The 11,138-nt window shown below is 42.6% G+C and overlaps 2 protein-coding genes across 5 annotated transcripts; both read left to right on the plus strand.

The window, feature by feature from the left end:
* Positions 1–290: 290 nt before the first annotated feature.
* ACXD (Adenylyl cyclase X D) lies at positions 291–5,755 on the plus strand. 4 transcript variants are annotated; one of them, XM_064696431.1, is made up of 14 exons: positions 298–1,291; positions 1,350–1,647; positions 1,716–1,929; positions 1,982–2,293; positions 2,362–2,643; positions 2,696–2,981; positions 3,050–3,225; positions 3,287–3,502; positions 3,573–3,819; positions 4,091–4,174; positions 4,230–4,498; positions 4,558–4,652; positions 4,717–4,868; positions 4,923–5,755. In XM_064696431.1, exons 1-14 carry the CDS (start codon positions 1,196–1,198, stop codon positions 5,652–5,654), a joined length of 3,459 nt encoding a protein of 1,152 aa, XP_064552501.1. In that variant the 5' UTR covers positions 298–1,195; the 3' UTR covers positions 5,655–5,755. The 4 variants fall into 4 exon arrangements, with proteins under 4 accessions (XP_064552504.1, XP_064552502.1, XP_064552501.1 ...); XM_064696432.1 differs by lacking the exon at positions 4,923–5,755 and having other exon boundaries at positions 293–1,291; positions 4,548–4,652; positions 4,717–4,763; XM_064696433.1 differs by lacking the exons at positions 298–1,291; positions 1,350–1,647; positions 1,716–1,929; positions 1,982–2,293; positions 2,362–2,643 and having other exon boundaries at positions 2,841–2,981; positions 3,044–3,225.
* A 283-nt stretch (positions 5,756–6,038) lies between these two features.
* Positions 6,039–10,893, plus strand: LOC135438209 (adenylyl cyclase X E-like). Its single transcript, XM_064696436.1, has 13 exons — positions 6,039–6,101; positions 6,161–6,271; positions 6,329–6,469; positions 6,526–6,679; positions 6,931–7,268; positions 7,324–7,451; positions 7,505–8,248; positions 8,313–8,525; positions 8,888–9,128; positions 9,195–9,281; positions 9,334–9,596; positions 9,761–10,176; positions 10,237–10,893. The coding sequence occupies exons 2-13, from the start codon at positions 6,170–6,172 to the stop codon at positions 10,815–10,817; spliced, it is 3,408 nt and encodes a 1,135-aa protein (XP_064552506.1). The 5' UTR covers positions 6,039–6,101; positions 6,161–6,169; the 3' UTR covers positions 10,818–10,893.
* Positions 10,894–11,138: the final 245 nt, after the last annotated feature.

Raw genomic sequence — 11,138 nt, forward strand, 5'->3', positions numbered from 1 at the left:
ATAATCGATAAGCAAACTGTTAACAGAATGTAGGGCTGCCAACTCAATTTATACTGGACTGTGCTACATGACCGAATGCTGACATTCACTAATGGCGCGTCTTTTTAAATTTAAGCATGTATTTTATACACCTAGTAAAAATGCGCGAAACAAATCTCATAATCTCATAAAAAAACAAATGCAATTAATCAGTAACAGTAATGCGAACAAGCTTAACACTTTGCAGCGCACACTTCACACCGATAAGCGGTTCAAACAGACAGGTGTGATAGCAATGCGTCGCCACTCTTGCCACCAGTTGGTCGCAGAAGTTGATCGGTGCAAGACTTCAATTATTACAGGTGCGCAGTGTGTCGAATATATAGAGCACAACCGTAAAGCGTGTGCCTCAGCTCTGTTGAGCAGCAATAGCCGTAACCGTCGCTGGCAATCGACGACGCTTATCAGCTTTGCCAAAGAGTAATTTGTGATACCTGTCCGTTTTGTATTGGTTTGTAGCAGCGCGACGAGCTTAAGTGGTGTTAATTTTTATTAATTATTATCGTGTTTATTGCCAACGAAAGTGAAGTGCGTGAATTTATTTCAAGTGGTTTTGTTATTAACCAGCCAACCACAATAAATTACAATTCTGCCCAAAAGTCAAGAACAACTGCATCTCTGTCCAGTTTGCAACTGCAGCCAGAGATAGTGCTTTACAAAATTTTTAATAGGGCTCTATTAGTGTGTGTATTGATAGACAAGTGTGTGATTTACAAGTCATTAGCGCTATCAACAACACATTAGACAAATTGCCAAATAAGCTGGCGATATACTCTTTTTTTTAGTTACATACTATTTTTAAGTACTTTTGAGCACAATAAACGGAATACTTGAATCAGATATTCTTACATATCCCAAATAATCACACAATAATACGTACGCTCACCTCGCTCAGCCCCACTCGCTGGCTCTCCCAGCTGCCTTGATAAGAGCCCCTTTCCAAAGAGCTCCGGCAATCGTCTGGCCGACCGGCTGACTCAATGTTTTTATGCCAGGAGTTTAATCTGATTGTAAAAATAACAGACTAGTGACTGACTTTTGATTGCGGATTAAAGGTTTTTCCTTGCATTATTGTATTTATTTGTTGTTTTGTTTTTGTAAATGCTGGCCAGCAAAAATGTTAAAGACTTGAAAGATAACGAGCAAGAGCACCAGAATGAATTCACATGATCGGACACATCCGTTTCGCTCGCACGTCGAGCACGTCCAGACGGCGCTCAACGAAAAGAACTGGGAATGGTCCTATCTGGTGGTAAGCACGAATCCTTAAACACAAAAAGAACAATCTTAATGCCGTTTGCCACAATCAGCGCAAATGTCGCAACCTGGAGCTGGAAGAGTCCTATGAGCTGTATATGCGCCGGCTGCGCATTGGCTATCTGTCGATATTCATCTTTATCGAGCTGCTGGTTACCTTCACCCATGCCCTGCTGCTGCTGACCTCATCGGATCTGACCTACGCGTATATTGATATGGTCGCCTATGTGGTCACCGGTCTGCTTATTTGGTTAATACTCTCGGTCAACTTTCGCAATGAGCTGATTAGCAAGCACGGCTGGCTGATCTACGCCTCCTCCTGGTTGGCCGTCTCCATCCTGGTGCTGATGGGTGCGTTGCTTACAATTTAAACGTTGGGTGGTTCATGGTAATTCTTTGCTTGCAATTTTCCCACACAGATATTGGCCTGAATATCTACCATGCCACCACCAATAACGATATACTTAATCCCATCTATGATGCCTACACATTATATGCCATCTACATGTTCATGCCCATTCCCTATGTGCTGCAGCCCTTTATACTCGGCGCTTCGGTTACCATATGCTATATAATTAATTACAGTTTTGTGATCACTTCCAAGGAGGAGAACCAAATGCATAGCATATTCAAGTAAGAATGCAATCCGATACAAAGAAGCTCCCTTTCCAATCCTTGTTTCCAGTGAAGCCATCTACTTGAGCTGCGTCAATTGCTTGGGCATCTTCTTCCGACTCATGCGAGATATTGCGCTGCGCACAACTTTCCTGGATAGGCGTCAGTATGTGGAGGAGAATCTGTTGTTGCGCTATGCGCGAGATCAGGAGCGCAGTTTATTGCTTAGCATATTGCCCGCTCAGATAGCCGATCGCCTGCAGGAGGATGTCCGTAATCGCATCGAACGCTCTAAGCAACAACATCAGCGAAGACCCGGCTTCGATCACGGCCTCAATAACAACAGTCAAGCATTGAAACGCTGGCGCCAGCCGGATCATGGGTAAGACTTGCCATGCCTTCGATTAGATATGATCCTTCTCACTCCAACTCCACTCTTCCGGTCTACAGCACACTCTTCATCGAGCCGCACAAGGACGTGACCGTACTCTATGCGGATGTGGTGAACTATACGCATCTGACCACAACGCTGGACGTGAAAAAGCTGGTGGAGGCGCTGCACGATCTGTTTGTGCGCTTCGACATCGCCAGCGAGGAGTACAATGTGATGCGCATCAAGTTCTTGGGCGATTGCTACTATTGCGTCGCTGGACTGGCCAGTCCAAATGAGGATCATGCCAAGTGCTGTGTCGATTTGGGTCTGCGCATGATCAAGGACATACGCGATGTTAGGTGAGACAGTCCATGGCCCTGGCTCAGCTATTAATCTATCCATGCTTCTCAGGGAGAAGCGACATCTGAATATTGATATGCGTATTGGCGTCCACTCCGGAGATGTGCTGTCGGGCGTGATTGGCGCTGCCAAATGGCAGTTTGACATTTGGTCCAAGGATGTGGACATAGCCAATCGACTGGAGGCCACCGGCGCAACGGGACGTGTGCATGTGAGTCAGCAAACACTGCGGCTGCTAGATGGCGAGTATTTCTTTGAGGATGGCACCGAAAAGGCACGTGAGGATCCGGTGCTGCAGAAGCACGACATACGCACCTTTCTGATCAAGTCCCTGCGCGTGAGTATTGCCCACGACACGTTGACCCCACCGAGATGAAATGAATTACACAGAGTCGAAAGTTATAGGCCCCCATGCACGATCCGCGTCGGGTGCAGCGCGAGCGCCAGGCCAAGAAGCTGAGCGAGGCCAGCAAATCGAACTTCATGTACAACTCGACGCTGCAGCAATACAATCAAGTGCGCAACCAGGCCAAGCTGGAGATGTGCCGGGAGCTAGACAAAATGCCCATCGGTCGTATACAGTAAGTGCAGCTGTATCTATATCAAGTTAACTTGAACTTACCACTTTTAATCTTCTACTAGGATCACCAAGGTGTGCCGGCGCTCTAAGAACCTCACACAGGATGAAATCGAGGAGGAAACCTTTCGACGCAACATCAGTTCCTTCTGTTTGCTCTTTCGCATACGCAACTGGGAGCTTCAATACATACGGGAACCCGATGTGATGCTCAAGTATAGCATTGCACTAGCCTGGTTTGTGTACATGTGCCTGCTGGCCATACAGCTGCTCAGCAAGGAGTGAGTGCAGTCGCGAATCCAAAGCTATTCCAATTCTTTAATGGCATTTGGATGCACTTTTTGTTTTAAGCACCCAATATCACTACTGGGTCATTGATGGCATCACCATATGCGTGCTTACGACACTGCTGATTATCTCCTGGTACAAGAAACTCTGGATTATGTATGTCTCCGACGCGGAACAGTCGCTGCCTCAGTCCAAACTCAGCCTCCTTCTCTATAGAATGTCCGACTGCATGCAGAGCAGCATTATAATACGCCTGGTTGTCTACTTTCTGGTTATTCTTTCCTATGGTGGTGTGGCGACAATGCAAGTGGTGGGTAAAACATAACATTTTGGCACCATTTTTTATTTTTCCTATTGGCACAAAGTAAAATTACTTTTTATTTTCTCACGTGTTAAATGTAAGCAAGAGTGGCAACGCTGTAACAACGATAAGGCAGGGACGTAATTATGTGTAACTGTAAATCGCAATCTTTGTACTTTAACAACACTTAAAGCTTGTGGAATGTTTTAAATTCGTTCTTTTTAATGAAAAAAAGATTCTTTGCCATACTTTAAACAATTGTTGTAATTATACTTTGCAGCTAGATTGTAGATCTACATCCATTGAAGATGAATCAATGACGGACGTTAGCTTTGAAGAGCGCTTACAATGCTTTCATCCTTGGGTAAGCCAGGCAAGCTATAATCAATGTTGGTACATAATCAAGCTCAATTCCCTAGATCCTGACCAACTGCATGACTCTGGTCATTGGCACATCCTTTCTGTTCACGCGCATACCCTTCTTTGTGAAGACAACTGTGGCGGTGGTCATCACTGGGACCTATGCGGTGCTGGTGGTCTTCGAGTTTGATTATATCTATGCCATCAGTCCCTCGACGAATGTCAACTTTAATGCCGAGTATTCGCACATTTTGCTCATTTTTATAACGTTGGGCATATTCCATTTGATGGAGCGTCAGACTGAGTTTATAGCCAAAGTAGATTACAAGTAAGTCGTTTAGCATCTAAGTCCTGACATGCCTGTCTAAAAGCAACAGCAATTGGCAGCTGGAAGCGGCAACTGATGCAGAAACAGGACGATGCCCTCATCACCAATGACACCATCAAGGTGCTGCTGGTCAATATATTGCCCGCTCACGTGGGTAAGTCTATTACCAAGGCAATGCTATAAGCGAGCTAAACATTGTTTTTCATCTGACTTTTTAGCCGACTTCTATTTGTCCACCCAGCTGCAGAACGAGCTTTACTACGAGGAGTACGACAATGTGGCTGTCATGTTTGCCTCAATCAAAAACTTTGATACCGATAAAATAGGTCTGCGTGTGCTCAACGAGATCATCTGTGACTTTGATGATGTGGTGAGTATGAATTTTAAATAATAAACCAATAACTGCCACATTTTCACATTGCAGCTGAACAAATATGCGACTAGTATGCGCGTGGAGAAGATCAAGGTGGCCAACTGGACATACATGGCGGCCTGTGGTCTGGATGTCACACGTTCCGAGCAGGTCAATGCGCCCCAGGTGAAATTTCGCAACGTGTCGTTGATGCCAAATGGTCGACGGAGTCAGTACCGCAACTTGGGCTCTGAGCAAATGCAGCGCGTGCCTTACGGCAATGGCAGCACCATAGCTCTAGATCTGGAGCGTGGACAGTACGAGGGCAATGTGATAAACGGTACGCCGAGACTAAGCAACGTAGACAACAGCAATGAGCGGAGCAATGATGAGGTGGTCAAAGTTATGGCCAATTTTGCTTTGGATCTGATGCGTGCGATGCGACGCTTTAATGCTGAGAATATGCAGTCGGAATATGAGGGCAGCACGGACTATGGCATGCTGCGAATCGGCATCTCCCACGGCCGGGCTATGGCCGGTGTGGTCGGCATATCGAAGCCTCACTATGATATCTGGGGCAATCCAGTGAATATGGCCTCCCGAATGGATTCGACGGGCGTGCCAGGCAAAATACAGGTGACAGAGAATACGGCATTGAAGCTGCGCAATTTTAATATTCAATGCAATTATCGGGGTAACACATTTGTCAAGGGGCGTGGCAATATACCCACCTACATACTGGGCACCGATGACGAATACAAGGGCTTCCTGCCCCATCAGCAGGTAACACAAGCACCTAGTTAAATAATCGATTTTTTAAGTATCGTACAATTTGCATGTTTGTATTATGTATATAATATTGTATTAAACACTGTACAGATAATATAGAACGTGATGAAACTACACTATACACTATATTATATGACTGTAATAGGAATGACCGGTAGAAAATTCAGTTCCTGCATGAAAAAGTATTTTATATATTATGTTATATTAACTAAACTCAGTATTCCTACATTTAAACAAAATCTTTTCAAAATCAGACCATTATATCGTATAGCCGCTATAGGAACGATCGGCCAAGAACCCAAATTTAGTAAGAAAAAGAATGGGCCTCGATATTATCAACATCAGACTTTTATATCATATATTTCCATAGGAAGAATTGGTAGAAAATCCATTATTGTATGGAACAAGGTTTTCCACGAAATAAGTATTATTTACTTGTTTATAGCAAGTAGTCGCAGCTTTGTAAGTCAATTTCAAGTGTGATAACTAATACAGGAATCAAAAAAGACTTTTTAAACCAGCCGGATGTCATGGACTCTCATAGCTCGCATATTCACAATGCTGCAATGGAATCTGATGCAACAGACAATGAGCTGGCCTATAGTAAGGGCAGGGAGTGGGTTCACTTGCGCGTGAGTCTATTACTAGACTAAAAATAGTCTAGTATAAACTGATATGCCGTCTCACAGAAAAAATGCAAAGATCTGGACATGGAGGCATGCTATAATCGTTATATCCAGCGTCTGACCGTGATCAACCTGTCGCTGTTTTTATTCATCATGGAGCTGCTGTTTGCCATACACATCCTAATTCAGTTTGCCTTTTCCAAAGTGAGTTAAGTCCTTTGGCAGTGCTGGGCAGTATAACACGAGCTACACCTTTGCAGTGCACCGTTTGGGTATCTATGCCATATGTAATACTCATGATCTTGCTGCCCCTCATACTTTTGATTTGTTTTAAGAACAAATCACAATATACACACTTTGCACTATGGAATAATCTTGCCAGCTGCATTGCCGCCTTGCTTGTGACGTTTATGGGTATATCAAGTTGAATTTGAGTCTAATTATATATACACTGATCACATAGTATAAATGAGTAAATTGATCTAACCCGGAGAAATATGTTCTCTGTTAAAAGATTGGACTTTAATTAAAGCTCCCATCAAAACTTACATTTCTCACTCTTCTCGTCCTGTTTTTTTTATAGCACTGTGAACAGAGTATTGAGCAGTCGGTTCGAACCGATTTAATTGTTCTAACATGTTATCTTATTCACATTAATTGATCAGATACCTTCCTTATGTTCATGGGCGATAAAACTGATATGCATATAAAGAGTTCCTACGATCACATCATTGTTATATCGGTGTATTTTTTTCTGCCAATTGCCTTTTATGGGATACCCTCGCTGCTTGGCATCGCAGTGTCCGTTTTATATATTTTCTACTTTATTGTCTCAAGCTTGACCATTTCTGAAGAACTGACATGGGCCCTGCATGGATGCTATGCCATTTATCTAATCTCGCTAAACATTCTGATGGAGGCATTTCGCATTTTCATGGAGTACCATCTAAGGCAAATGCTATTAAGACGCTACCAGCTGCTGCATCAGAATTTCCTACTTAAGGTCAAGCCTATAAATCATATGGGAACAGATCTAAATGTTCTATTCTATATTTCAGGCGGCCATGCAAAAGGAGAAGGACATGATGCAAACGATACTACCAGCAGATATTGTCGATACATTGCTGCAGGAGATCCACAAACGTATCGAGGACCAGCGTATCGGCACTCATTTTCTAACTCCACTGTTTGTATATAACTGAATGTCTAAACTCACATAAATTTCAAACCTATTCGCAGCATTCTGTTCATAGAATTGCACTCGGATGTTTCCATACTAGTCGCTGATATGGTCAATTATACGCACTTAACCACACGCATGAATGTGAAGGAAATCGTTAAGTTTCTCCACGACATCTTTGTCGGTTTCGAGCAGGCAGCAGAAAAGAACGAAGTGCTGCGCATCAAGTTTCTGGGCAATAGCTTCACCTGTGTCTCGGGCATACAAGAGCCCAGTCATACGCATGCCAATTCCTGTCTAAGCCTCGCTCTGGACATGATCAATGTGATTGAGACTTTACGTGAGATTTATGGCTTGAACATTGACATTCGAATTGCCGTACACTCCGGCGAGGTATTTACGGCCATCATAGGTCGCATCAAGTGGCAGTATGACATATGGTCCCGCGATGTGGATATCGCTTATCGTCTGGAATCGTTGGGCATGCCGGGCAAGGTGCATGTCTCCCAAACAACGCTCGATTTTCTGCATAACGAATATTTCTATGATGAGGGCACCTTTCTGGCCAAAAAGGATCCTATTTTACAGAAGGCAGATATTGTTACATATTTGATAGGCCCACAGCCACGTAAATTTACAATCAAGGCAGTCACCTTTAGCTACATTTCCATATCGGAATATTCGGTCGCCTCTTCATCGCGTGTCACCAGTGACAAAGATTATGATACAACCGATGAGATTCGGGAAAAAACCCATGAAGGTATGCTCGAAAAGGTCGAGTACATGCCTGTCGACGGGATACAGTAAGTGCAACCCATCAAATTTACTTTATATATATAAATATATATATGTATATTTGCATTACAGACTGGCAAAGATTTTCGATTTCTCTTATCGAACTGAAAGGGGCAATGAAGATTACATGTTTAAACCGTATATATCCTCGTTCTGGAGACTCTTTCGCCATAGTGAGGTTGAATGGAACTACATTAACGAGCCCAATTTACTATTGAAATACAGTCTGCTCATTATACTTTTCGTCGCCACAATATTCCTTTTTCAGAACCTTATACCACCAAAGTAAGCATAAATGTAAATACATATGGGTGTTTCCAGGAAAACCAGCTTGATCACAAACCAAAAAAATAGAACGTATCTAACGTAATCTTATCAGAGAAAACATACTTAAATGATTTTAATTTCAAGTATTGACAGCTTTTGTCAATTACTCGTAAAAGATAATTTGCCAGAGATAATTTCCAGATTATATGAAAATAATTGTGATTAGAATAAGCAGAAACTTTGGATGCTATTTCTGATAAATATAATTTCTATTTGTTGTCTTCCAACGTTTAATCAAATATTTGTGTTTCTTGGATTGCCCATATGTATGCATATATTGAAATATTTTAATACATATATGATTCCTGTTGCATGTGAAGAACTCCCTTCGTGTTTAAACTGCTTTTATTACTCGTAGCTATAATGATCATATGCTTCTTCGCCTTCTATAAGAAAATTGCGATACAGTTTAGCAACTCTCCCAATACATATGAACCGAAATGCTTTGCGAATCAGTGGCTCGTCATGCTGGCAGAGCTGTTGGAAGAGAATCTAACCCTGCGCATCTTTACGTATATTATATGCATAATCCTAATCTATGTAATGGCGACCCTGAATACGGTAAGTATGTCCATTATTTTTATTGCATAGTTTATATGTAATCTTATGTATTCTGAACTTTAATAGGTTCTGCTGAAATTGGAACAAATGCAGAGGAGTGGTGCCAAAAGCCTGCCAGACGACGATTTGGATAGAGAGACCTTCGAGCCTTGGGTGGGTAGTGCTGCATTGAAGACCTCGAATGATTTTAATGAATTCCACACAGGAGGCCACCCAAAATGTTATTATGGTATTAACAGCCATGTTCTTTGTTTGTGTGCCGCAGTTCTTTAAAGCGGCGATAATCGCCATGATGTGCATCCTGCACATCCTTACGGTTCATACATTTTACCATAGTTTGCGTAGGGTGCAGACCACGAATATGGGCCTGATATCGGAATTGGCGAGCATCTGGTACATCTTGGCATTTGCTTTATTGGTTCTTATCAAGGAGCAGCACGTTACCTACCTCAAATCAGTGAACTATCAGTAAGTATGGTCCAATATTCTCTGTCTCCACCAAAAATTGACAGCTATTCATGCTTTAGGATATGTTTCCTGTTCTGAAGTGTTTGTTTTGTAGTTTGAATTAAATAGATTTTAAGAAAATATGGTTGCGGCTCCAATCTCACTGTCAAGCTCTTTTCCCACAGCTACAAGTCGCTTCATAGGAAGAAGCACATGCTAACGGAAAAAAGCAAACTGAACGCAAAGATTATAATGGCCAACATCTTGCCCAGCCATGTGGTTAACTTGTTCCTGAATCGTGATGTGTCCGATGAACTATTTTACGAGTCCTACGACAAGGTCGCCGTGCTGTTCGCAACCATTGTAAACTTTGAATCGGAAAAGACGGGCTTGCGAGTGCTCAATGAGTATATTTGCCTTTTTGATGATCTATTGGCGAACTACATACAGAATTTTAAGGTGGAAAAGATCAAGGTCACGGGCTGGACATATATGGCTGCCTGTGGCCTGAAAGTGGATCCCGAAATGGACAGTGCGCTCACAATGCCATTGTCGACAAGTCGGGCTAAATCCTACACAAATGGCAAACAGAACAAATTGAGTAAATATGTACATATAAAAAGATATTTGTTCATTTAAGATTCGCTTTTTGCTTTCGCAGTTGAATATAACTCAACTTTGCGGGCTCACCAATCCCGCTTCGTTCATCCGCTTTTAGAACCCGATGATAGCTGTGTCCTGACCCTGGCCCACTTTGCTGCCGACTTGCTGCGCATAATGCAGGATATATCCATACTCAATCTTAGTATGAGCTATGGCGGCTCCATGCCCGGACAACTGAAAATAGGGATCTCGCATGGACCGGCTGTGGCTGGTGTTGTGGGCATGTCCCGCCCTCATTATGACATCTGGGGTCACACCGTCAATATGGCCTCACACATGGCATTCGCCGGCGTTGCCGGCCGTATACAGGTCACTGAACGTACGGCCCTAACATTGAAACGCTTTGACATCAAGTGTGAATATCACGGCATAACGAATGCGAAGATCGTAGGCGAGATTCCCATGTTCCTCGTGGATCTGGATGAAGACTTAAACTTTCAGTGTATTGATGAAATAGACTCCGACAGTTTTGAGATCGTTGACGCCGATGGTCAGGATAGAAACAGTTACTCCAATGTCAACATATTATATTTGGAACCATCAGGTAGCTCGGATGACGATGTTAATAACAAGAAGTAATAGACTATAACTCAATAACTCTCATTCATGCACAAAAATGTTTGTCATATCTAATAGATTTTAATATGATATGAAATCTCTCGTATTCTATAAACAGTTTTATTTCTGACAGCGGAGTGAATTTTTCCCAATCGGTTAATCCCGTCTCAATTGAGTTTGAAGTTTATCAGCAGAACAAATAAGAGATCTCTTGTCGGAAGGCCCGTCGACCTTGCTTTCCTGTTACTTTTTTTTCGTCGTTTTTAAACGACATCGTCCTTGCTTCACAAAAAGTAATAAAAGTACAAATTAGAGCTCTTATTGTTTAAGCCGGCATTGATC

This window comes from Drosophila montana, unplaced genomic scaffold (assembly GCF_035044405.1).
Source record: "Drosophila montana isolate Dmon_TW-CO22-7 unplaced genomic scaffold, ASM3504440v1 contig_3847_1, whole genome shotgun sequence".
Classification (NCBI taxonomy): Eukaryota; Metazoa; Arthropoda; class Insecta; order Diptera; family Drosophilidae; genus Drosophila; species Drosophila montana.